Raw genomic sequence first — 27,987 nt, 5'->3', positions numbered from 1 at the left:
TATATATTTCATAATATACAGTGAAAAAGTAAGAAAAGCTGCATTATAGCTTCAGCTTCAAGGTTTTTTTTTTGAATAATGCAGGTTTACATGCATGACACTTGGCATTGCTCGAGGATCTGTCGAGAGCAGTTTGCAGAGTTGAACTTATGTTTAGCAACGAAAGCCGTGAAGTAAAGGTTCTGCGGAAAGCCCTTATATGGAGATGGTTTGGGCGTGTTTTATGCAAACGACTAACCTTGTGCACGTGGCGCTCATTTAGAATATTCCAAATTCACAAACATTAGAACGAGATTAAGAACAAATTCATGTGCGTATTAGGCTTGCTGCAATAGCCTGTTACCGGTGTTCAGCTGCAACACCAGTTACTTCACTTGCCCACAGTGTACAGACATGTTTACTGACTATATGGACCTCCAAAGCAAGAGCATGAAAAGATTTATTAAAACAATAATTTCACTCGAATAAAAAATTCATATAAAAAAGACTTATTTCCTTTGTGGAAAAGCTAATCACGAAGATTAGAGGACCTCCAGACCTGTTGAGATTTAACTCTATGCTCAAAAACAAATGCTAAACTCTCTAACCTGTAGATAAGAACAGCAAACCATTTTGGATTTAATGAGCGCAGAGAGTCTTTTATCGGCTAACCGCTTCAGCTAGCTTGAAGGAGAACAGCAAGGAGAATTCTTCTCCAAATAAACAACTGTGCTCCCTCTGTCTGGGGAACCTGGGACCTCTATTAAATATAGCTGGGATTCTTTTTGAGGGCTTGTTTGCTATGTTTGTATCTCTGCCTCCATTTCCTTCGAGATGTGTGTTGATGGCCTTGTTGCTGTGATTGCACTGTGAAGTGCTGGAAAAGGAAATTATGCTTATCTGGTGGATGGTCTGAAATGTGGTGAGACGAGGTCAGTATTTGATCAGCGTTCTGGGAACATAAATGTGATGATGGTGACATTTTTGTAAAAGGCCTATATGGGATTCCTGAACAGTGAGTTCAGTGACACAGTTCTGTGGAATACCACAGCTATTCCTCACATGTCATTCCCATATTTCTCCCTCTCTCCCTCTCTTTTCATTTTCACCACAGCTTTGCAACTAATCAGCAACCTGGGAGCACAGCTTGTAGAATTCTATAAAGCTCCAGTCTATAATAAAAAGGACAAAAGAAAGCCACACAATCATATATAAGATCAGCTGCCCTTTATTTCTCACAAAGCCCAAGAAATGTCATTTAAGGCAAGGAATACCAGAAAGTAGAAAAATCAAATGCAAATCTTTAAGCATGAATGCTGACGCATTAATGTCTAATGTCCAAAATAGCATGATCAAATTAGGAAAGGTCAGGAAATTAGGAAACTAGAATTCAGATTATTTATATTTGTAGCCTATATATTTTATATATGCTTTAAAAAGGATAAATGAGAGGTTTAAGCTTATTGGAAGTCTATAGTTTTATGTGAATGTGCGCCTCTATATTCGCAAACACCAAAGAAGTGTTACATGGTTGTCTACTCAACCAGATGTCCCAGGCTAAAAATGTGGATTTTTTTTTTTCTGCTGAAAGAAATACATAAATGAAGAAGAAAAGCTGAAATCTTAAATTTAGTGAATGTATATTGACCAAGTAATCCACTATTTTGTAGAGGAGGGTCAAAATGACCATTTTAACCTGAGATTTGGAGCCAAATTACAGGGGGGTAAAAATGACTTTAGAAAGATGGCAGCATCATCATTTTATTTTTACACGGAGATTGGGAGGTCTGTTAGTAAAATCTGTTGACTTTAACAATCTCTGTTGCATTCTATGCCAACAGTGACAGATCAAAAATGGGGAAAGCAATTCTTGAAAAAAAAAAAAAAAATTTACCCCAAGTTTGCATGCCCCCATTTGGCTCCAAATCTCAGGTGAAAATTGTCATTTTGACCCCCTCTACAAAATAGTGGATTACCCAGTTAATATCCATTTACTACATTTAATATTTTGGCTTTCATCACTATTTATGTTTGTCTCTCCTCAAAAAAATCAAACAAAATTTGAGCCTGGGAAGTTTCTGAAATTTGGTTGATTTGACATGGAATGACCTAAAACGGGTTTTTGTTTTTTTACTGTCTTCAACATTACATTTCAAGGATTACTCTAAGACTTCAAACTTCCAATTATTATGCTTCTTTAAGACTGTCTGTTTTTTTTGTGAGGACAAGGATAGTTTTGTGCAATAAAAGGTTATAGTTTTGTAGTATCCGAAACTGAAAATATGTAGTTTCGCACATATGGGCATGAGAGAAAAAAAAAGAGCTTTGAGATTTCTCTCCTCCGAGATGCGTCATAAATAAAGTCCCAGGTTTTGCAGAGGAGATGTCAGAAGACGAGCCAAGGGCTCTTATAAGGTACAAAACAAGCTATCAAACAGAGCCAAAGGCCCTCAGCAGCTATAAATAGGCCACATCAGCACTATGAGCGTGAAGGGAACAGAAGCAATGTGTCATGCAGCATGTGGAAGCTCTCTTAAAGTGGTGCAGTTGTGTCCTCACACTGAACGAAGCTCCACAAACATTGATCAACTGCTTCTCTACCTAAAAAAAGCTCCACTGAATCTGTGCTTCAAAGACATCCTCTTTGATCAGTCAACGGTAGCTCCTGGTTCTATTTCTGCTTGATTGCTTCTAATACAACATGCTTCGGTGCTTAATAAATACAAATACAAACATCCATCATCCACAAAATTACAATGAGTTCATAAGTAAAAGCTACTTATCTGCGGAGCAGTTTGCTCTTGCAGAGGACAAACTGTTGACAAAGCATCCTGAAGGGTAATCTGTATTCTGAAAGGCTGGGTGGTATTTCCCAAGACATGTTTGAGAATGGCTGTTTTTGTCTTTGTTGCACAGCATCATTTCAGCTGTCTAGTTCTAAATCAGAAGCACTTCACCTTTAACCCTGACACACTCCAGATTCAGACTGCTGCTAGTTGGATAGTCTCAGGATTATTGACTATGGGCGTAAAAGTCTGCTTTAGGCATGTGCAGAACCACACACATTCAAAATCAATTAGTCTGGTGGGTTAACTGAACGGCTAGTTAAATGATCAATCTTATGAATGGTATATGCATCAAATGAAATGCTTTTTAAGACCTGCATAAATAAAATTAATACTATATTAGGCACATTGGACAGGGAAAAGCAATGTTTATGGTAACATCGTAAACCATAAAATGACAGTAAAAAAAAAAAAATCAATTTTCAATTCAAATACAGGTTTGATAAAAGTAATTATTTTCACTATCGACTATTGTTTAAAAACAGCCAATGATCAGAGACGATTACATCCTGTCAATCAAAATCCGCAACTCACACTGTGTGAAGAAAATGTCTCGTTTTGAATTTAGGGCTGTTGAAGTTAAAGGCAGGGTAGGTGATTTGTTCCAGAAACATTTGTTTGTTATGCTGGTTAACATCCTGATAGCAATCACCAAGTTAAATGGTCTAAATGTATTTATATCTATATATACATATATATCATCTGTGGAAGGCATATCTTCAGTTTTTTCAGTTTCAGAATCATGAATATTTTTTAGATTCTGGTGTCACCATTGTCCTGTGCATTGTGTTACCAGCACCAAGTAACTCCCAACGTAATACCAAATTTAGCATTTTAATCAACAGTACAATTTTTGTTGACCATTTACCATATGTCTTGGAGTATAGCAATAATATTTTATCAAGAGTTCAATATCGTGATATATATCGAATCGTGACATGAGAGTATCGTTACATCCCTAATATAGACTGATCGTTATACTTGCCTTGACTGATTGTTATACTCTATTGCCGTGACATAATCGTAAACGCGACAAACAAACGTGCAACACAGGAGCAATGGAGCATATCGATGGAATGGTGTTCTTGATTCTCGGCATGTGGATGTTTTTCACTGCAAAACGAAGAAGTTTGTTTGTTCAAGTTTGGTGTCTCGTGTCGCAAATCCAATGACGCTGGTAGTGATGATTCTCTCTAACCAATCAGTGATCTGCAGTGTTTACACGTCACATTTTAGTATCGGTTTGGCTCGCTTGGAACCTTAACCGAGGTGGTACTATTTAAGTGAGCCATAACGAGCCGTACCATGCAGTGGAAAAGCGGCTTTAGACAGACGTCACTAACCGAGCACTAGGGTCGGGTACCGAACTTGGTACTTTTAAGGACACCGACCGAATTACGTCGATACTACCGAGTACCGATTTACATTCAATTAATCTGTGCCAAATTTCAGTACCCGAGAATGCATCTGGGCACGAGAGTAAGACTATCTAAATACAAATCCTGCATGTCTGTGTGAATTTTTCATTTACCCCCACACACACACACACACACAGAAGCACGTGTGACACTCGCACTGTTTTCAGCCTCTGCCGTCTCACTATATGAGGACATGAATGCATGAACTCAATCTCCAGAGCCGCTCTGAGAGTCACTTCATCAACATGTTGCAGTTTAATTTGAGAAAAACTATCGTCATGTCAAAAACACACGGAAACTCAAAGGTCTTCACGGCAACCCGTCAAAATAAATGTTTGGTTTAACTTGACAAATATATTACTGTTGTACAGTAGAATTTAGATACGTCTCAATGTAATAATAATACTAACACTAATAATACTAAATTATTATTAACACCATCAACGCCGAAATGAATCTGCAGCGGTAAGGGGGTACAGATCAGTTCTCTACGTTTTTTCTTTGTTCATCATTATTGTAATGTTATGTGCTTTGAGACATGAGGTAGTTTAACGCCATCTCTCGTGACACTTCTGTTTGCTCCCTGCTGTACGCGTTCACTTGTTTTGAAGGATGCGTGGGTTTAGACAGCGCTATAAAAGGGAGGGTGGGATCTTCTGCTTTCAAAGCTAGCTTGCTATAGACAGCCTGATTTAAAATTGCCTACCCTACCTTTAATTGGACAATGCATTAACAATTAAAAAACAGCAGCGTAAAAGCAGGCTCTACCGAACCACAGTACAAGCCAGGGTTGCCAAGTCCATGTTTTTTACCTACATCAAACATTATTTATAGCACGCCTCCCATCCAAAACATCGCAAAGAGTGTTGTGCTTTGTTACTTCTGATAAAATGATGTCCATTTCATCACAAAATTGTGTTTTGATGCTCTTAAATGTGAAGTGACAGATCGTTGTAGCACTTTATTTCAAGCAGCAGCATGGAGCCCAAGTCTTTTCTTTCACTTTTCTAGCACGAAAAACATCAAAAGGTATGTCGAAAGATTCGGTACAGCTTACCAAAATGTATAATGTCTCGTGTAATCGCTCAATCAGAGTTTCAACCGCGGAAAGATGTCAATAAAACAGCTTCTGGACAATGTCACTTGACCTTGCATTTACCCCATACAAACATTTAAGTTTTAAACAAACATTTTTATTAGAGTGTAATTTTATCTGAAAATAAATAGCAGTTAAAAATTGGTTGGGCTCTGTTATTAACTCTTTCCCCACCAGCGTTTTTTTTTTTTTTTTTTTGTTGCCAGTCACCACCAGTGTTTTTGATAATTTTCACAAAAATGTCATGGCCCCTAGAATATTTTGTTGTATATCTGAACACACAATACATCAGAAGAAAGAACAAAGCCACAGCTTCATTTATTCTTTTTTATAAACACTTGAAAGTGGGTAAGTTTCATAAAAAAGCAACATTTTAAACAAAAAGCTGAGATAAATTGAGTTTTTTTCCCCCAAGATTACAACGTGCATAAGCAATGTTTTTAACGCTTGTTTTTGCTTCTGCTTTGCCTGTGTTTTGATCCGGAGATTCTCTACTCTTTCAGAAGACGCATAATAACGCCCCCTACCGTACAACAGTGAAAACACGGAAATTCTGAAAATTGTCAATGGCGGGAAAAGAGTTAATTTTAACCTCTAATGTTATAGCAATGTACAAAATGAGAGGGTTTGCCTATATAGTTTACAACATTAATTGGGTGAGATTTTTTCCTTAAGAAAATCAAACTATCGGTATCGGCCTATCATTCTGAATAATCGGCTATCGTATCAAAGGAAAAATGTAGTATTGTGCTTCTCTATAAATTATGATATTATGATTATATTTAAAATATATGATTAGCCTATATGTGATATGATATGCACCTTCTGAATGCACATTTGCTTCTTTACGATGCACCAGTTAACAACACTGCGTGTAAAGGGCTAAATCAAAATCCAAATTTACTCTGACAATAGGTGGCGCTTATGGAACAGCAGAAATATAACAGTTGCCCTTGTAACCCCTGTATACAAAGCATCTGTGCTTATTAGAACACAATTTCTCAGAAAGGCAATGAGTTTGCAGGCAATATAAACACCATAAGGAAAACAATTTTATAATTCACCAACAGTAGATCATTAGCAATTGCCAATCGCTTGGCATAAATCTGTGGTATTCATTGATTGCGAATTCATAGCCTTTTGAAGTTTAGCAGTCAAACTCAAATTAAGCCATAACGCGATTCTCGTTTCTGTCCCCAAATTTAAGACCTCTTCAAATGGTAATTAAGAGTTACATTTTTAGCCTGAGCACCATAAGAATGCAACATTCATGACAAGGCTCTCAAAAAATAAAAAAAGATTATGTGTGCCTATTTGCAACACAATTGTCAAAGAAACAGCTCTTTACATGAACAGAAGAGAAAATACATAAAAATATACATGCTTTATATATACATATATATTTATAATTTTTCGTGGCTTATTGTGATTAATAACACTCTAACGTGTCAATAACTTTAAGTAGTACAGCGAGGTTTAAGAAATGAAATTTGTGAATCAATGCAAATGGGCAGAAGATTGATTTTTCCCCCACCCGTAATAAATATATAAAAAAAAAGAATATATATACACATTTATTTTATACATACATAACATATACTCAGAAACAAATGAAACTCTTGAAGAAAAATACGATGCTACAAAGCTTCCAAATTTAGCTATTAGTTCTTACTCAGAAACTCTCATTAAAGCTGCCTAGTAATTTGTAAACACAACATTTTCCCCAGTGGACTAATAAAATCCAGTGCAACCTGTCACCCAAAAATTTGTAAAAGTAGCCTAAATTAGATTGGATATGTTGATTTAAGCCGTCTTTTGTCATTATTGTGTGCAATAGCCATCAAGAGGTCCTGTAAATGTTCAATGGAAAGTGAGAAATCTGAAACTGAGACATGTAGCAGTGTTATTTCTGTACCAATCCGAGAACAATTCCCCAGTTAGCTTCCTGGTTAGAATGTAAGACTGAGCACAGATCCCAGTTCAGTAAGCTCAAGTTCTACCAAAAGACACTGTCCCACTCACTGCTTCCGAAGAGGTCACAGTGCAAAATCTGTTTGTTGACTCAGTACAAATCTCACTGCTGTTTGCACAGAACAGGAAAGTGAATGCAAACTGGACAAAACTACATAATAAAAGATAGAATCTACAAGAGAGAGAGAGAGAGAAAAAGTGTCACATTAACAACTTTGTTGTTAGCTATCTAAATTTCCAATCTCACAGACTGCTTTAGCCAGAATGAAAAAGCAATGAATAAACACTGGGCTTATTCTGGGAGATAGCTATGATAAATTATAGGGATGCAGTAATATTACATTTCTGGCAGATACACAACACATAAACCAATCATTATTTTAAAGTTATGGCTAATAATAATCAATAAATGTTGATACATTAAAATTGTACTATGTTGTCTAAATAAATAAAAACTAAAACTAAAAATTAAACCATTTATAATGTTTGTGTTGCTCAAATACAAAATTATAAATATAGGCTACAGATTACAGAATTAAAAATAGATATTCTTTTTAAGATGTGTTAAAGATTTCATGTTATTAATTTTTTTTTTAAATAGTACCTTTAATTTAATCTAAATGTAAAAAGTGGGGAAGTTACCTGTCTCAATAAAATTTCCAATTTCAACAAACATCAATAAATTGAAAAGAAAATCTCTAATATCAGCCGATAACCAATACTAACGCATCCTAATAAATAATTATGACGTATAGGCTATGGTCTTGGCACAACTGACGTCATTCAAGTCAGGCTTCTGAAATTCCCCAATTCTAAGAACCGGTTTGAACAAGTCATGTAGAAATGTTTCTGGATATAATACTTCTCTGCTTTGAGCAAAAAAAGAGGAAGTAAGCAACACTTGACCTTGTGTAATTCTGAAAAAATATTGTGTTATGCAGTGTTTGCAAGATTAAAACAGAAGCAATGAAGCAGGCAGATCGGCACAGACTACCGTACTAGGCCACATAACCCAGTGGCTAACACAGGAAACAAATCCAGACTAAACATGAGGCTGTATTCTACAAACACGGATGAATCAAAGACACAAACATAAAACAAACCAATCAGGTTTTTTCGTTTTCTTGGCTGCAAGTCAGCCTGTGGTCTTACAGCACGACAGGTGCCGAAGCAGCCAGCCTCCCTCATTCCATCGGGGAATCACAGATAAAGGTCTAATAAGAAACAAATCCCTTGATGAAGAGCATTTTGCACCAAGATGCATTTGGCTGCGTTCAGAATGTCAGACACAAGTCGTACAAATACTTCAGCAGCCCTCTGTTCGTAATCTCTTTAGACACTGCCTATGCGAAAATGAAACTGACGTGCTGCATTCTGCATTAACTCTGCTTTTGTCAAAAGAATCAATGCCTCAATGCTTCAATGCACACACGCCTGTGTTGACCTTCATCACTCCCACACCATCTCGACAATGACTGTTAAAGAGGGATCACACAACAAGACGTGAAGACATTACGCACACCACATGACTTCAAACACAATGTATCAGAAACCCTGACAGCTGCATTTACCGATTCAAGCAGAAGTGGTTATTATGAAGCAGATATTATTAAATATAAGCTCTCTGTATGATGACATAACTGCTTCAACGTTGCTGCAATAACGCATGTATAATTACAAAAAAATTAAATGGGCCACAAAGTCAGTAAATGACCCTATACTGCCGCGCCACAGTGGCATCAGCTCCTTGAACTGACAGCGTCTGAAGAGAGATCAGCATTCCCATCACGAGCATGTTCCAATTCATCACTGGTGTCCAGACAGCTGAGGATGTGCAAGCCAAGGCTAGTGGAACTGCATGCCAGGGATGCAGTAACACTTTGAGCTTTTAAAAAGCACCCAAGAATACCTGCGAAGAGACTGTGCAAGTACAAATACAAGGATTTTGTATCTTTTTGGCATACTCACAATCAAGGTGTTTCTTTTTTGGTCCACTGACTTCATGCGTTGTGGCCTTGCAGAGAGCTTTGCTGATGGCTGATCCAGTCATGCTGTGCTGGGCCGCAGCGATGCGATCCGTGATGGACTGTCCTGACATTTTTATTCAGCTCTGAGATACGAAAAATCAACACTAAACTTGACCTGGTCTCACTGTAGACGTGTGTATTCTCACAACGATCTAGTATAGGAGTTGACAATTTTACAAAAATACACTGACTTGATGCAAACTGTTGAGTTTGATACGTTTGAACCGCCACCAAGTCAACCTGCACTAATTGATACACTTGTAGTAAAAAAAAAAAGGGAAGGAAAAGTTGACTTAACTAGTAAAAATGTCACAACTAGATATGCCGTAACTAAATTGGAGGGGCGATCTGAACTTTTGTTAGCTAATATTACTCATAAACCATTGGCACCAAGAACAGATACTGGTATTACTGAAGTCTGAAGATACAAAACAACTGTTGGAAAATGTCATAGCTATCGGTCAGGCCAGCTCAGAGGATTCAGGCAGAAAATATCACCTGTCAGCCAGCTTGAGCCTCACCAATTAAGACCTTTTAAAAGAAAACAAACTGGATATAAGAAGCACCAGCAGACTAGATTGAGATCAGATAAGCAAAACTATTCTGTGGGTTTTCTTGCCTTTATAAACCTGCTATTACACTGGTACCAAGACTTAACCAGTCAAGAACTCTGACAGGTTTTCTTGCGAGAAATATGCATAGACATACAAACCAAACCCTATAAGTGACTTGGCAAAGAGGCGGTAAGAAAGGTGGATTAACTCAAAAATGTAACTATACAGGTAACTAAACAAAAGTATTATGTAACCAATCAATTTAGGCGATTTATCTAATCAACAACCTAAACTATCTGCCCAGCCAGCTGAGTAGATAAATCACATCTGAGCTTGAATTATTGCTCCAGCTTTCTTATATTTAGACAACTAACCTTACTAACAAAAACCAATCCTGCTCGAGCCTAAGCTATTCCTAAATACATAATCTTCAAAAAGAATGGTAAATGTTGTTAAAAAGAAGTCCAGCGTGCATCGCGACGAAGACAGCTGAAAGTGTCCGGCTCAAGTTGGACTCCAGCCCGGTGAGCCAGCGCGTCTAACCGGATGCCTGGTTCTCTGCCCTTCCGTCCCGCTTAAAGTCTCCTTTTAGTCCGCGTATACGACACGGTTCCGCCCGTTGTGAGAACGAGAGACGTCGAGTTGCTCGGGACTGAATTGAGGGGTGGTTAAGCTATAAGCCCCCTGTCTGTCGCTGTATCTGTGGTTCGAACTGTCAGCTCTGTGTTATTCCGGTTTGGTGAAGAATGCGCTGGCGGAGCCGTTCAGGACAAAATGGCTTCGCTGTGATCAGGTGAACGAAGAGCTGGAGTTTGATTGGGCGGGAGCAAGTGGCGTTCACTAGTTCGTGGGAAATAGCGTTGCCACTCTCTACTTAAACTCTTGTTGTCATTCTTTTTTGACAGTTATTCCATAAACCGAGATTGCTTTTGAGAAAAACATTTGAACAAATATAACGAATAATATATGTAAATATATATATATAATGATATATATATAAAAATATTTAAAAATATATATAATATAGCCTATTTTCTTATTCCTCTACCATTTTATTTGTATTTTTTTGAACTATCAAAAAATATGTGATTTAATTTGCCATTTCCAGTTGACATCACAACTTCGACATCGAACTTCCTGACCTGCAGTTCAATCATTAGCCGTTAGGGACTCGAAAATCCAGCTTGGGAATCAATAATGTTCATGATGAATGACATGGCTTTTTATCGAATAAAACATATTTTATGTTTTCATGGGATACATTTTAAAGTAGGCTAATGTAATTTAAGTGGAATGTTTTGTGCAAGGATCTTATCTGCATTCCAAGTAGGCCTATTTGGAAATCAGAATCAAACAATCAGAGAAGTCGCTGAGCTATACTCGTTGTCCAACAGCGAGACAATCGAGTGTGCCTCTGTCGAAATATTCTTACATTTTTGGAGTAAAAATCTATTCAAAATTAATAATATGTGACCCTGGACAACAAAACCAGTCACATGGGTCAATTTCTTGAAATTGAGATGTATACATCGTCTGAAAGCTGAATAAATAAGCTTTCCATTGATGTATGGTTTGATAGGATAGGACAATATTTGGCCGAGATACAACTATTTGAAAATCTGGAATCTGGGGGTGCAAAAAAAATAAACCATTGAGAAAATCACCTTTAAAGTTATCCATTTATGTTCGTGCTGCATTCACTCACAAAAATAAATGTTTTATATATTTACAGTAGGAAATTTACAAATTATCTTCATGGATCATGATCTTTACTTAATATCATAAAGATTTTTGGCATAAAAGAAAAATCGATCATTTTGACTCATACAATGTATTATTGGCTATTGCCACAAATATAGGCTACTTGTGCTACTTATGTGATCCAGGGTCACATATTTAGAAATATGTGTTATCATAAGGCCTATTATTATTAACCACGTAAATATGTTTTATTGTAGGCCTATTCTATTAGCAATAATATATCAAGGAACTGTAAACATTCTTGCATAATTGAAGTTTATAAGCTCATCAGTATGTTCAAAATGTATCATAGAAAAGCTTTTTAGCTATTTTTATGTGAGTATGTCTGTCTTTCTGAAAACGACATCAGAAGCACAACAAAGCTTCATGTCTCTTTGCCCTTAAATGACTGACATAAATGTCTTGTGCTCTTCACCATATTAATGGAGCAAAGCACAATGAAATTATAAGAAAGTGTCCACAAGCATGAACAGAGTTGTTTTCTTTGTTTGCCTATATACTTCAGAGCAGTGAGACCATGTATTTTGGTTTAAAATGCCACAATGTAATAAAACAAAAAAAGGGAGCTGCCTTAATTTTTTTAAGTACAATCAACTTGGATGTTTAAGTCATTTCAGCTCAAATTAGCCTACATTAAAAAAAAAAAAAAAAAAAAATATTTGAATATTGTATAACTTGTAAAAAAACAAAAAAGTTGAAAATTGATTAACTTATTTTGATGAGTTAAAGCAATGTAAAAACATGTTGTCAACTTACTGATCATATAATTTTTTACAGTGAAATAATACTTTAATGAAACACTAACTAGACAATTAAATAATTCAAATACATTATAAATACACATAGATTCCACAAAGGGCATCATATGGCCAGTTACAAAATGCAATAGATAAACAAACATTTCACACATTTTGCTTGAACCTTTTTTTTTATATATATATATAAGATTTATAAATACCATAATTATGTAGTGAACAAATGAATATCAGTTAAATAAAAACAATGACCTGTGACCTCTAAAGCATTAAAACCCAGTGTCAGAGTTGGTGTGAGCAAAAGGAAATGTTTTTAAGGGGAAGTACAACATTCAACACACCTTTCTGTATGAGGAAGTGGTTTAAAGAGCAAACCCACAATGGTGTCAACCATCGACTTCACTGGGGAGGAGCAGGAGAACATATATTGTTTTGAAATAATACACTTTTTATGTATAAATAGCTTCATTTGAACTAGTGTCACATATGGCTATATAGTGTACTTTAAAAACTGATGACACTCTGGCTAGAAATCAGAGCTAGCTGAACAAAGACAAGATGTGTGTAGCTGTTTTTTACATCACTGACAAAATTACTTTAAAATGACTAAAAGACTATTCACGCTGTGGTATTCTTGTGCACAAGGACAATGCATTTGCAATGAACATTCATGTGTTTACACTGGAACACACACACGCAACATTTAAGTAATCTACAAAAGTATTTCTACAAGATCTAATCTAGTCAGTTTTTGAATAGGCCTACTTGCAGTTAGGCAATCTGAACAGCTGATGTGCCAGCCCCATCTAGAGGTAAGCAGATGCAATTATTTCCATGGCAACTAGATCCAGCAGTAGCCCTTGGCAACTGATCACTTCCCCAGGGAGCATCCTACTTAATGAAACAAGAGATGTTGATATGTAAATAACATGTTATAGTTCAGATTCTGTAATTAAATGTAATAGAACGATGCATTGCATCACTTTATGGATCACTTTATTCTAAAATATATATATATATATATATATTGGATCACTTTAAAGAAAAAAATACATAAATTCTGTGGACCAAGAAATTAGAAAATGTGCATTTTTTCACATAAATGGTTTCATTTTTGTTAGTCCTAGTTTTTTTTTTTTTTTTTTTAAAGCTCTTTACATTGACTGAAAGTACAGGTGGCACTGACTGTCATACCAATGCAAACAGAGGATTTGTGAGAAGGATTTCTCTTGATTGACAGAGCATCCAAAACCTGCTTAAATGGTTTACCCCTCCCTCTCGTTCAGTCAACATTTGCATCATCCATATAGTCACATGTCTGATTCTGTAGCGGCTAAATGAATGCATTCACTGCCAAAATACAGTCAGGCTTTTGAACTGTGAATTTAGTGATCATGTAGCAGGTACTTTTATCTAAAGTGACTTACAAATGAGGGACGTCACAAAAAAATGATTATGCAAATTCTATCTTACAATAACATTCTGATGTCCTTAAGATGAGCCTTCAACTCTGTTACATGAATGAAAAAAAAATTATGATTTTTTGTTGCACGCAAGCTAACATAAACAGTCATGCTATCACACCACTCCAGACATGCTCTCATCTTCAGGTCCAACAACTACAGGCTGGCAGCAGCCGGTGCAAATGTACTGCAGCACGCACAGTCCCACGGCCAGGACCAACAGGATCAGACTCAGGTACGATGGCCCAGGCTGGTATGCAATTTCAGTGAGCATGTCACTGTCCATTACAGCGGGTAGTTCAGAGATCTAATTATTAATATATTTTTAAAAAGCCATCTTCTTTTGTACATTGTATTACATAATGCACATGTATTCATTTTATTCCTTTATAAGGCTTGTATATGTGTTAATGAAGACATTCATTTTATGTTTTAATTTTGATGTGTGTTGTTTCAGGATGTTTTGTGACTTTTTCTATTAATTTTACAGGTCCACCTTGAAATTCACTGAAACACTTTTATAGAACAGAATAGATACACCAGTTAATAGACACATCATACAACTAATAAAAACTGTTACACTTACAAGATTAATAAATGAAGAGGAATGCTGTCTGATAAGATAAAAAGCAATAATAAAAACACAATGGACCATACAAACAATATTTTATAAGCAAATGATTCAAGGTAGTACAATGGGAAACTAAAAAGAAGCAGCAATTCTGTCCCCATCCACAGCATCCTTGGAGGCAGCAAAACAATCTTTTTCATTTTATTTTTGAAAATTATAATTTACTTTTGATGAATCACTTCTGACTGGCCTGTTTTGGATAGGGAGACATAATACCACCGTCCCCCAGTTGTGCTGCAACAAAATATCAACTCAAACTTGATTTCAAGAAAACATCTTGCAACGCTTCTCTTTCCGGTTTTTTCAAAGGTAATTTGGTCCCAACAGTCGTTAACCTTTCGACATCCCCAACGATGAGCAGAAAGCCGGTAGCCAAACAGTTTCCTGACCAAAGCACTTTTACGGAATTCCCTTTGGTCAGTCCGTAAAGACAACGCGGCGTGACCCTATCGCATTCGCATCATTCGGCTGGAGAGTCGTCGAATGAGCAAGACAGTGCACTCCTTGCTCTATTCACGGTTTTACTCCTACAACACAACTGGAAAGCAATCAATAGCCTATCCTCCGGGAATGCTGTCAGACCTACAATTATTGCCAAAAGCTGGAAATACAACACGCTTACAGTTACAGCACTGTGCGATGCTCTCTAATGCTCTATCATTAGCGCGTCCAGCTCACCCCTCATATTGTTCCAAACGATAACCTGTGCAATTACCTCTAAAAATCATATTATCACCCTTCAGATGCACAATTAATAACGCTGGAAAGAAATCACGCCTCACTTGTTCTTAAGCATTTGATTTGTGTAATGATCTTTCCTGTGGGTAATTCTTATGATTAAGTGTCATCGCATAATTACGCATATTCATGGGTTATTTTAAAAAATGTGTTTTTAAAAGATGTTAAGCGTTGTATCACACGAAGATGCCAGTGTTTACAAATGATATAGTTCATATAATGCTGATATTAGCCTATATCCAGTTTCAATTCATCAGTTCTTTACTAGCTGTACAAAATCATGTTAAAGGCTGAATATTTGACAAACCTAGCAGGAGTTCTTCTTTTTTTTTTATTATTATAGAATTGTACACCATTTTAATAAGAGGAATAATGATGGTAACGGTTTATTCATAATCTAGGGACACAACTTCAAGTCTTTTTAATATTATGCTCACTAAATTCGAAAATTATTTAAATAATTACTTTTATTTATGGTGTTGGTATTGTTATTATATCAAAATGTGCATATTTGCTAATACAGCAAGTTCTCAGGATAAACCATTAAAAACAGAAAAGCTTTGTATTGCTCAAGCTGTTGTGTACACGTTCATGAGAGACATGCAAGTCAGTTTCGTTTTTGAGGAAAGACTTATGTCATATATAAGCACCATAAAATTATTCATCATCATGTCCTCTGAATAAAAAGTATAGGCTTAGTTAAAGGTCACTGTTAGACACGCTCTATGTGGCAGACTCTAATGAGGCAAAGAGATCTAAAGCAGTCCAACAAGCAGAGAGAAACAAATTGAGACATGATTACTGTACTGTGAGATGATAAACACCTTGTATTGTAGCTACAAGATGCAATTATACAGATAAAGTTACACAGTCCAAAACACTTCCTCAGATAATGTGGGAAAAGTGAAGCATATTTAGTAGACAGATGGAAAAATCAGTGGATTATGGCAAGTCAGGATAAACAGACAGTGAAAAATGACTGCTGTGAGCAGACAGAAAGCATATGGGTAACATGACATAAAAACATTCAAACATCCAGTGACACATTTACACTAGGCACGCGCCTCCTCAGTGTCAGCCGAGACAATTCAGTGCAATTACTTGTCTGAAGCAATTGCTTTCCTTTTTTCTTTTTTGCATATGGGCACACACAGACATAACACTTGACTGTGTGAATTCCATGCTATTCACAGTAATGGAATATATTTTGAATGCTGGCACATGACTGCTTTTCTTTGAATTTTATTCATATAAAATCATATAATTTCAAGATCTTACATCATCCTTGATCCCACAAACCAATGCATAATAAAAGATATAAAATACCTTATACACATCAAATAATAACTTTCTTTTTTTGTATAAGCTATTACAAGTGAAATACTGTCATGTGTGCAGGCATATCTCTAAAAAAAAGCACTATGACAGTATTTGGTCTAGCTGTTGTTTTTGGTTCAGATGGGCTTTCCATCTTTGGTCTGCATCTGTCCTAAAATTCCAAAATTATCTCAGGTTGATAAGCAGCAATGGGCTAGTCACTTAAAGTCGGCATGAAACGGATATATCCAAATGAAACAGCTTCTCAAACAAAACAAAAATGTAGGGCGGGACTTGGTTCTGTCACATTTCCAGGGTTCTCAGAAGCGGAAGCTGTTATACTTGGGTAAACTTCTAGCAGTGAACGGGAGATGACAGCAAATATAATTTTTGTATTTCAATTTGATCCAATAGCAAAAGAAAAAATATGTAATAGAGTTTCCACGATTTTCCAAAAAAGGGAAAAAATTAAGATTAATTATATTGGTCAGAGAGAAAGATGTCAAATCGCAGCAGCGTTATTTCGTTTCTTGACATTTACTGACAAGGTAATATAACATGGCGTTATAAATGTGTATTAAATTTATTTATATGAATTTTTTTATTAGATTTGCGATGTTGATAACTGTGGAAACGCAGTCTGTGAAAAGGGTCTATCGGGAATTGATTGGATGGTTGTGGTAAACATGTCATCAAAGAGATGTCGGGAGGGGAAGTTATTTTGATGAACGATTACGAGGGCACATGAATTTTTTAAAAAGTATTGATGTCCACGGATAAATTATTTATAATAAATATCCCATTAAAAAAAAATAAGAATTGTCAATTTTGATTTTATGGTGACATTAACTGTGTTTTTGAGGCTCAAGTATCTGTTGAGTGTATATTATTGTAGACTGGATTTAAAACAGCACACCCCCACACTATGTAAATGCATGCACACATTTTTAGGATGCAGCATTTAAGTCTGAGGCTTTAACAGATGCAGATATGCACAACTGCAAGAGCTTTATTTAGTTGTGAGTCTAACATTAAGTATTTATCAGAGAAAACTCTGTGTAAACGCTGCATGTTTTATTGATGACATTGTTGTTTTTGGCATGTCTAAATGTAAGTGCATATAAGTGTTAAGGCTTTATGGTCTTGTCTTTCCCACAAAGGCTTACTTCAGCACAATTTGAAGGCCCAAAAAAGGGTGTGACCTCTCTCTCTCTCACTCTCTCTCTGTATTTTTCTTCCCCGCTCTGTTCTTTTCACCATCTCACTCTATAATTCACTGTAGGGTTTTCAGCTGGACTGGAATTTTGTGCAGGCAGAACATCTAGAGTCGCTGCGCTCTTTTAGGTTATAATCAAAAGCAGGCAGGATCAGTACACTGTTGTCTGATTCCACAGGAACATTCTCTTCGTCGATGGCCATTATATTTTGCACAAGACACATGATGGCTGCATCAATGTTTGTGTTGTCCTGTTAAAAAAAAAAGAGGAAGGAAGAATATGAGTAGAAATGTCTTTTAACATGTGCAGCAAGTACTAGCAAGGTTAATATAATAGTTTTTAAAAAAAGCCTATCATTTGTACCTTCGCAGACGTCTCATACCAACCCACAAAATTATGGTCCCTAGAGAAATTGTCGAGTTTGGGCATTTTGGAGCATAAACCATATCTCTGTTGGTCACACTTGTTGGCCAGCAGGACGGCTGGCAGAGGACGCCCACTGCCAAGGGCAACTTTAGAATCAAGATCTTTTTTCCATTTCAACACAGCTTGGAAAGTGGAGGCACGAGTCATGTCAAAAACCACAAGTGCCCCTACGGCCTCTCGGTAATACACACGTGTCATGTTGCCATACCTCTCTTGTCCTGTGAATAAAAAAATAAAAAAAAGTGAACGAGAGATTATGTGTGTTATTTAAGTCATATTTTTTCTTTTTTATGGTCTTGAAGTGCTATTTCACAATATTTTTTTCTTTTCTTAGACCGGCAAAACTTGACTGCAGACAACATAGACATCTTCCCATATCACAAATGACATGAGCTTGACCACACGGGAAAAGCTTAATTCTGTCAGAACGGAACCATTTGCATTTTCATTTGAGAGCGGTTCACCATTCATCCCAGATTTCTCAGCATAGTTCGCTTACTGTGCTCAACCGTGCTGGTTTATAATAATTTAAAGAAACTTTTCCACTAAAAAGAACCTTTGGTGCAATGGATGTTAAAGGGTTAGTTCACCCAAAAATAAAAATTCTGTCAGTAATCACTCACCCTCATGTTGTTCCAACCCCGTAAGACTTTCGTTCATCTTCGGAACACAAATTAAGATATTTTTTATTAAATCTGAGAGCTGGCTCACTCCTTCATAGGTTTCATTGTACGTCAGAACGTAGGCTCACTATTGGCCAGCATCACACACATGACCAGCGTCGGCCAACAGTGAGCCTACGTTCTGACGTACAACCCAGAAGCGCTGCGCTGTTACACTACGTGAACTCACTCAAAGGCCCACACAGAAGAAAATGAAAGATTTTTTTGCGCACAAAAAGTATCCTCGTCGCTTGATAAACTTGCGGTTGAGCCACTTGGACAATTTTAACGAAATCTTTACTAACTTTTCTGGGATGGCAGATATCGATTACCTATCAGCCTATGAAGGAGTGAGCCAGCTCTCAGATTTCAGCAAAAATATATTCATTTGTGTTCCGAAGATGAACGAAAGTCTTACGGGGTAGGAACAACATGAGGATGAGTAATTACTGACAGAATTTTCATTTTTGGGTGAACTCTCCCTTTAAAGGTTCTTCACGGAACCAAAGATGCCAATAAACAACCTTTATTTTTAAGTATTTTTCTACACTCATTTTCATCAGCGAGGCACATTCCGCTATAAGCTAACTCATTAATATATTACTCATATAATATTATGTCAATAAATATCCTTTTTGGCTAGTCTGGGAACTTTCTAATTACCATTTTAATCCTGATTTCACAGCACCACATGAAAAAAAAAGATGGTGACGTAAACATGTCTGGATCAGCACGGTTTCACAACGAGAACCATTCAGCCTGATGGTGGAAAAAAAAAGAATTTTGTGGAAGATCTTATAAGGACCTAATATGTAGCTATTAATGCATTATCATGCTGAAAATCAAGGCAGACTGAGGCTAGTTAGACTGTCACAGCTAATACACAGGGTTCGCAGTGCAGTATCTTGAAATTCGATCTTATAAGGTCCTCTGTGAGGTCATAAACTATAGGCTACTGCATTCAATTGGGGATGAGACTGTCGTGCAATCTATTTTTCACAGTTAAGTCCATGCTCAAGGATGCAGTCATCCATATTACATGCTTTCACTGTCAATAAACTATGCTGATAGAAATCTTTATTTAAATCTTATCAGTGTTTGTGAATTTAACATCTTATTACAAACATGACAAACAAAAACCTAACTGTAATTTTCAGAGTTTTGTAAACACATCTCTGAGTTTTCCATTCTGTCAGCCATGCTGAATTTAAAGCATTGTTTTCTGGTGCGATTTTGTGCATGTGAGAGCGATGGTTTTTGAGTGTTCTCACATGAGACCAATATAAGCACGAGACCAGACCAGTGAATATAAACACGGGACACACATTCCTGCCCCTGTGCTTTAGTTTAATCTGAGCATAAACACAAAGAGGGATTCATAGCACTGTGAGGTCACTCACAACAGCTGAGAGAAGAAAAAATATCCCAAACAAGGCATGCTTTGGAATATGGTGTCCAAGCCAAATGTTTAAGGCATTACTCCAGTAATATTATTCATCTCTTTCTGTCTTTTTGTGTGTGATTATTTTTCTAAAGATCAAGTATTATGTTGTAATGGTGCGAGATTCACTGTGGATGGTCAATGAAACATCAGTGCAAGGAAATTGGTTGTTAGAAATAATTTTTCTGACATCATGTTTTTTTCTAAACACGGTTAAAAATGTTTTAATCTTTTTATCTAATTTCATTTCCATTTAATTTGTTAGTTTATTTAATTATTGTTAGTTCATTTGTGAGTTTCCAGGCTTTTGCTCAATTTTCAGTAATTAAATTCAAAGTGGTATAAAAAGTACAATGAATTATATCGGTGAACATTGTTTTAGCACTTGATTTTATATTTAAGACAACATAAATATATAGTCTAATGGAATACTATCTGACAGACATCAAAACAACGACGTTTTCTTATAGGCCTATGAGTTTGTTGAATGGTTTTAGACTGGTAGGCTATAGCATGTCAAATTGTAGGACACTACTGTCACTGCTTGAAATCTCCTCTCAGTTACCCATGTTCATTTCTTTACATAGGCTTATTGGTTTTTTGATAAGGTAGCCTGTGACTTAACTGACAAACAATCATTAACATTGCAGACAAAGGCAAGGAATGTATTGGCTACATCAGTAACTGACCTGCAATGTCCCACAGCTGCAGTCGAATGACTGTCCGGTGATCCCAATTCAGGACTTTCAGAGCAAAATCCACACCGATAGTTGCGCGGTAATGTTGAGAAAAAATCTGATGCACATAACGCTTTATGATGGAAGTCTTCCCCACACCTAAATCTCCAATGACAAGTACTTTGAGTAACCGCTCCTGCTGCATTTCAGCAATCTAAACTACATGACAAATATATGCAGAAGAAAGAAAGCTTTTATTTTTATTTCTGTAAAATTAAAGTCGTGTAAGGCGGAGTTGGCTATTCTGGATCGTAAAACTACAAAACAGAACAAAAAACGAACTGCGTTTCGTTGGAGCCTTGGACGCGCCTGACAGTTGTCTTGTCAAACTGTCGTTTTAAAAATGCGTTTCTTCGGAGGTGAGAAGTTTCACACTTAATTTGCCAGTCGACAACTTTTCATCGCGCGGTGGATCCGCTGGCAAGCCTTTCCAATCAAGTGTAAGTTATAGCCTAAGCCTTTCTGACCGATCTATTCAAGAAGCTCATATCTTCACAGTCTGCCTAACTGAACTTTAAGACTAGGAGGAGATTTTGGTCCAGCGTTTGGTATCAAGAATCGCCTATGAACTACAGCTCCCGTCATACTGATAAACTGGCGTGTTTGCTCATAAAACTTCAAATAGATGGCGCACATGAAAATACATTTACACTTCATCAATTAATTAAACCTAAAGGAAGTCTCAAGACGAAGTAACGTTAGCTAGCCTGCTACATTTGTGTAATGTTTCAACCATCCTAAATGCAAATGTAGGCTATTAAAACAATATTTAGGCTATATAATTTCCATGTGATATATAGATGTGATATACAACATTCTTCAAAATATCTTCTTTTGTGTGAGTAACCCCTTCATGAGGGTGAGTAACTGTTAGCCAAAATTATGAGAAAAAAAAAAATTTTAGACAACTTTTGCTGCCTTTTAAAAAAGTGTTATTTTTAATTAAAAGCAAGGGTGTGGTCAAAACACTGATCTGTTTAGCCTATTCAGTGGGCCAAACATTAAAAACTGGGAAGTTTAATGTAAAACTTCGGGTGTAAAAAACGCTTTGGGTTTAGGCTACAGTAGGCTAGTAGCCTACATATAACGCTAGCTGCTAGGCTATATAAATGAAGAACAGCATTTTAGTTTGATGGTGAATTTCCAAGATGAAAATGGGGTAGCCTACGAAACAATATAAATATGTGTAAAGAAGGAGGGAATAATGTATGGGGTGTATGAAACGCGTTTGACTTTCGCTGCTATTAGGAGGCTTATGGTACTGGTGCTGATGCGGAATGAGTCAGGCTATATGATGCTTCTGCTGTCGCTTCCATTTCATCAGCACAAAACATCCAAACATTTCTCCATCTTCCAATCGTGGATCAAAACATGACAGGCTTAAATCATCTTTGACTTCCACGCGACTTTGATCCCGGCAGGGACCATATTAACAACACGTCGACTCATATTTAGCAACATCCAAGCAAAATAGACCGCCTACGCGGAGCAGTTAAGGTTTGCACCTGTTTTTTTCCTGTAGAGACGAATGTTTTGTTTATTATTCGGTATATTATAGTTTATGTCCGTCATTTCATCCAGCGGTTTCTAAAGAGGCTTCAATCCTTTAAAGATAATGGAATCTACCATTTGGTAGCTTTGAAACGACCAAACAAAACAAAACAAAAAAACAACGTAAGTAAAGAGCGCCGAATAAGGGGTCTTTTACACAAATGCTTCTACACAAAGACAACGCTTGTTAAACAGCTGTCTGTTTTGTAGATTTAGAATAAGAAACATTCGTTATTATGTCAAGGCAACGATAGCCAGCTACCAGACTAGCCCAGCCACCAGGCGAGCCTCAGTAGTAGCTTCAGGCTTCATATTTTGGTCATGGTAACTGTTAGAGTTAGTATTGAGTTTCCTGCATAAGACTAAGGACCTATAAACTGAAATTACAAAAAATTACCTCGTAATTAGGTTAAATGTGACACTTAAGATTAATAATTTGTATTGTTATGTGTAGCCTATATTCTTCCATTACTGAACAAGTGCATTACGTTCATCCAAACATAGTATGGACATGGAATTGGCTTTGCCAGTTATCCCACTTTACTTGTATTCATCCTGTATTTTACAAAAATGTTACATGTTAAGATGAACTTTAGGGATAGGTCAAGTTTAAACCACCAGACGCTTATTTCTGTACGCCTTAAAATCAAAGACTAAAAGGATGATTTTGTGCCTCAACTACCTTTCTGTGCAGAGCAAGGATAGAATTGACTGAGATGATTGTCATGCCATGATCATGTAATTGCTGTAATATTTATAACTACAACATTCCCAGATGAGATTATAAATGAATTAAAAAAGCTTTAAAACGAACTTTGCTATAGTTCCTCCTTTTATGTCAAGCTGATTTGGGTGAATAAAATAAGGAATGTTTCTCTTTCTTTTCTATTTTGTCTTTGGAAACCATGATTATATGTTTTGGCAGTATCTAATTCACAGTATAATTTCTCTTCTCCACTTTTTGCTTTGACAGACCTGAATAGACATGGAAGCAATTTGGCTTTACCAATTTCGACTGATTGTCATCGGGGACTCCACTGTTGGAAAATCATGTTTAATCAGGCGATTCACAGAAGGCCGGTTTGCGCAGGTGTCAGACCCGACGGTCGGGGTGGATTTTTTCTCCCGCCTGGTGGAGATCGAACCTGGGAAACGCATTAAACTGCAGATTTGGGACACGGCAGGCCAGGAACGCTTCAGGTATTGTAAATCTTTATCTTGGATTATGTTACATGAGACCTTTCTCATGATTCTGCATCTCTGTAAATAATTGCCCAATGTGTATTTATGGTTCATAGGGATGGTTTACCTCCAAAAATGTAAATCCTATATACCCCCAGTTACATAAAGATATACAGTATGTCTATATAATATCACTGATCATTAGCTCAGAAAGATTTTTATGGTAATGGAAAAAAAATATTTTACATATTTAACTTTGTACAGTGTGAAATAGTTGTTTACACAAAATAAACCTCAACCGTATTAAGTTTCAATTAGATAAATCATCTTATCTGATCAGGAGTCCTTATCCATCCACATGATTGGTGTTTCCATGGTATCCGTGCTGATGTATTTCTCCCAGATGACTTGATGACAGACTGATTCACACGTCACTAAAAAATATTTTCCGCCTTAGGTGATTCAGAGACACTGTCTATATTTATTTATTAATAAATGCAGCTCAAATGCCTCTTTACCAACACAGGGTTTTGTAGATCTCCTATAGGAAATAGAAATAATTGATGAATCACTGCCATCTACAATGTCACACATGTCTTAAAACTTAAAGTGATGTCAGTAACTCCAGAGGTCCCTCAGCATTCTTCACAGCTCAGTATGATCCCAGTGGTACTCCTACACAATCTCAGACCTCTTTTACAGTCTCACTCTGATGCCTTTTTACTTCTCTGCATACTGTTGCAGTTTTACATTCCTGTCATACACATAAATACCTTTCTCGGATCTATCTATCTATCTAGTAGGCCAATAAACCTCAATCTTAAAGTCTTTTAAAGCTTTTTTCTAAACTATAAAACAAGGCTTTTTGAAGCCACCATTTAAAGTCTATTATTGTGAAATGTGCTTTTCTAATTAAAATTACAGTTATATGAATTTATTTGAAAATCACATAAAGCAAATAACGGCAGATCTTTTCTTCCATATTGTGATGTACAACCAAGCGAAAGAGATTATCAAAAAGAAATCCATTGGTTCAATCCATTGGTTTATGATTGGATAGAGCCAGATCTCAATGCAAGTCATTTGCAGTCATTTGTAAGAAAGACGTGGAGTTTAAGTGAACTCAATGTGTGGTCCACTAGAAGATCCTACTATTCAACCTGTGCTTAAGGTCTGTGTGGAGGATGTGAGCCAAGTTTTCAAAAAAACAGAACACCAAGAAAGCTTCAGGCCCAGATGGTGTTGCACCTGCCTCTTCACTGGTGCAGTGTGAAGTTCCCTGCTGCTTCAAACGCTCCACTATCATTCTGGTCCCCCAAAAAAACCAAATCACTGGACTTAATGACTACAGACCTGACAGTCTTACATCTGTGGTCATGAAGTCATATGAGAGACTGGTGTAGAACATCACTGGACCCCTGCTTGATCAACATGGGACTGCATTATATCCTGAAACATCTTGACAGACCTGGGACTTATGCAAGGATCTTATTTGTGGACTACAGTTCGGTCTTCAATACCATCATCCCTGATCTTCTCACAGCCAAACTGACCTAGCTCTCTGTGCCCACCCCAATCTGTCAGTGGATCACCAGCTTACTGACAGACAGGCGGCAGCAGCTAGTAAGACTGGGGAAACTCACATCCAGGACTCTAATCAGCACTGGTGCTCCTCAGGGTTACGTCCTCTCTCCACTGCTCTTCTCACTGTACACAAATGACTGCACCTCTAAAGACCCCTCAGTCAAGCTCCTGAAGTTTGCAGACGACACACCGTCATCGGCCTCATCCAGGATGGTGACGAGTCTACATACAGACAAGAGGTCGAACAACTGGCTGCCTGGTGCAGTCATAATAACCTTGAACTGAACACGCTCAAAACAGTGGAGATTATAGTGGACTTCAGGAGGAACACCCAAGCACTCCCCCCACTCACCATCACGAGCAGCACTGTGGCAGCAGGGGAGTCATTCAGGTTCCTGGGCACCAGAACTGGGACATTCGCATTGACTACCAGCAGAGGTTGCTGCCACAGGAGCTGCTGACAGCTATTCATTATTGGTTCATCGATCAGACCAACCACGTGCATTTAGAAAATAGATGGGGTGAATTTACAATTCATACCAAATGTAATGCTACCTTACATTTCAATTGTATATTACCTCAATTCAAATTCAATAACATTATTTCATTCTGTTATGCTTTCTTCAGGTCTATTACCAGAGCGTACTACCGTAACTCTGTGGGAGGTCTGCTGCTCTTCGACATAACCAACCGTCGCTCCTTCCAGAACGTTCACGAGTGGCTAGAGGAAGCACGCAGCCACGTGCAGCCCCACAGCATTGTCTTCCTGCTGGTCGGCCACAAATGTGATCTGGAACCACAGCGTCAGGTGAGCCGGCAAGAGGCTGAGAAGCTAGCGGCTGCGTATGGCATGCGCTATGTGGAAACTTCAGCACGTGACGCAATAAACGTGGAGAGGGCATTTACGGAGCTAACACGGGATATATTCGAGCTGGTAAAGAGTGGGGAGATTACCATCCAGGAAGGCTGGGAGGGAGTGAAGAGCGGGTTCGTACCAAATGTGGTGCATTCGTCAGAAGAAGTGACAAAGGGTGATCGTCGATGTTTCTGTTGAGTCAGCAATCACCACCCTGGTACCTATCAAACCTTTGGGCCCTGGTGGACAAAAGATACGCTTCCTCCAATCACAGGGTCAGTCTTCAGTTCCCTGATTATGACATCATCATCCCCTTCCTGCCTGCTGAATGCCTAATCGAGTCCCACCATGCCCTACTGCTTCACTTTTCTATACTACTTTGCTCATTTCCCTAATCACACAATCTTGTATATGGCCAAAATGAACTCTGTTGACTGCTGAGAATGTAAGGTTAGTAAATAACCTATTGCAGAACCCATACCGAAAAGGCCAGTCAGAACTATATCTGCACTTTAACTGTATCTGCACATCTGCCATTATTCTATTGAGCCACGAAAGTTAACCTTTCCAAATAAAGATGTTTTAGCTTTGGATATCTCCCGTATCCGGGACTAAGCTCCAGGTATCTTCTACTGGTTTTTATCACGGGAGAGATAAAAGACTAACAGAAGTTTAACTTGCTTACTTCACAGATGAATGCTGGGATACCCATTTCTGTTGACTCAAAGATCTCAGACTTGAAAAAAAGTGATTGCTGGAGGTGTGATGTGTCTGATTATTGACTTTTAGCAACAGGAAAGACAAAAGGAAGGAGATAAAATGCAATATACTACATGAAGAATTCCAAGACTGAAAAAAACATGACCTGTAATGTTTCTGAATAATTCCCATATCAACCAAAACTAGATTTTCAATTTTAATTGTGGTGTGAGACAAGTATGTCACTCAGATGGTATGTCCATAATATCACCCAAGAGGTTCGTTTTAATGATCTAATGTGAAAATTCATAAGGGACTACTGAAAGTATATAAATGAGCCCCAGATGGATTATTCAATTTGTGCATTATTTTACAATTAATAACATTTCACTTATCACACATTACCACAAGAGGCCTCTGGTGCTCACCAGAATAACAAATAAACCTTAATCTGTTGTTAGGTACATCTTTTACACCTTTTATCCCAAAGAGTGTTTCTGATGTTACAGCTTGTGATTGTACTATCTAATGTGAAAAAAGCAAGCTCTTCCTTTAGGTTTCCACACTGCCCAGTGAGGGCCTTTGTACACGTTCATATATTCTGTATCCATAGAGCTTGCATTGCCATGTATTTAACCATTATTTTATTCATCTATAGCATCTTTACTTTTTTAAATGACTTGCTCTTCACTTTCACTCTCATCCCTAACAAAATAAACCCATAGCCGCTTTCTCAAATCTGATTGGAGATGATGTGTCAATACTGTAAATACCTGTGCACAATTGGCTGAGTAGTTAATCTGTCAAATTATTGGATAAAATGAAGCCATTTCTAAACATGGCTGAAACAGGGTCTCAGGGAAGGACCAAAAGATTTTGAAGTTTGCTGACCACTCGCTCACTCTTTAAACTTTTTTTGATGCTGATGTGGATTTGCAAGGACTGGCTGTACAAACACTACTGACTCTGTACCTCTTTATCAAGGCAACTTGAAATGTACTACAGATTAAAGTAACATGTTAAATATGTTCTTGTTGTATATTACACAATATATCTACATTCCATTTACAGTTTAA

The 27,987-nt window shown here is 37.2% G+C and overlaps 3 protein-coding genes and 1 long non-coding RNA gene across 7 annotated transcripts in view; 1 reads left to right on the top strand and 3 right to left on the bottom strand.

The window, feature by feature from the left end:
• The window catches only part of LOC309487007 (phosphatidylinositol-binding clathrin assembly protein), a 55,386-nt gene extending 44,717 nt beyond the window's left edge, over positions 1–10,669 (bottom strand). For 2 of the 3 annotated variants that reach the window (XM_082154550.1, XM_082154549.1), the window contains exon 1: positions 9,279–10,669. In XM_082154550.1, the coding sequence (XP_082010676.1) occupies positions 9,279–9,408 (130 nt within the window). In that variant the 5' untranslated portion in view covers positions 9,409–10,669. The remainder of the gene's footprint in view (positions 1–9,278) is intronic. The other variant, XM_082154548.1, reaches the window with a different exon arrangement.
• LOC309487539 lies at positions 1,869–9,272 on the bottom strand. Its single transcript, XR_014201875.1, has 2 exons — positions 3,619–9,272; positions 1,869–3,585 (listed from the first exon to the last, which is right to left on the bottom strand). It is a non-coding gene; the product is annotated as an uncharacterized lncRNA (long non-coding RNA).
• Positions 10,670–17,554: 6,885 nt separating the features above from the next.
• On the bottom strand, positions 17,555–21,559 carry LOC309487426 (ras-related protein Rab-32). The gene is made up of 3 exons (XM_082155079.1): positions 20,992–21,559; positions 18,137–18,417; positions 17,555–18,023 (listed from the first exon to the last, which is right to left on the bottom strand). The coding sequence occupies exons 1-3, from the start codon at positions 21,182–21,184 to the stop codon at positions 17,844–17,846; spliced, it is 654 nt and encodes a 217-aa protein (XP_082011205.1). The 5' UTR covers positions 21,185–21,559; the 3' UTR covers positions 17,555–17,843.
• Positions 21,560–22,174: 615 nt separating this feature from the next.
• rab39bb (RAB39B, member RAS oncogene family b) lies at positions 22,175–27,654 on the top strand. Of its 2 annotated transcripts, none has more exons than XM_082155088.1 (3): positions 22,175–22,713; positions 23,564–23,790; positions 25,984–27,654. In XM_082155088.1, the coding sequence occupies exons 2-3, from the start codon at positions 23,576–23,578 to the stop codon at positions 26,408–26,410; spliced, it is 642 nt and encodes a 213-aa protein (XP_082011214.1). In that variant the 5' UTR covers positions 22,175–22,713; positions 23,564–23,575; the 3' UTR covers positions 26,411–27,654. The 2 variants fall into 2 exon arrangements, with proteins under 2 accessions (XP_082011214.1, XP_082011213.1); XM_082155087.1 differs by having other exon boundaries at positions 22,181–22,536.
• The last annotated feature ends 333 nt before the right edge of the window (positions 27,655–27,987 follow it).

Source organism: Leuciscus leuciscus (assembly GCF_965113295.1).
Source record: "Leuciscus leuciscus genome assembly, chromosome: 2".
Lineage (NCBI taxonomy): Eukaryota > Metazoa > Chordata > Actinopteri > Cypriniformes > Leuciscidae > Leuciscus > Leuciscus leuciscus.
This window is presented reverse-complemented; position numbering and strand designations above follow the sequence as displayed.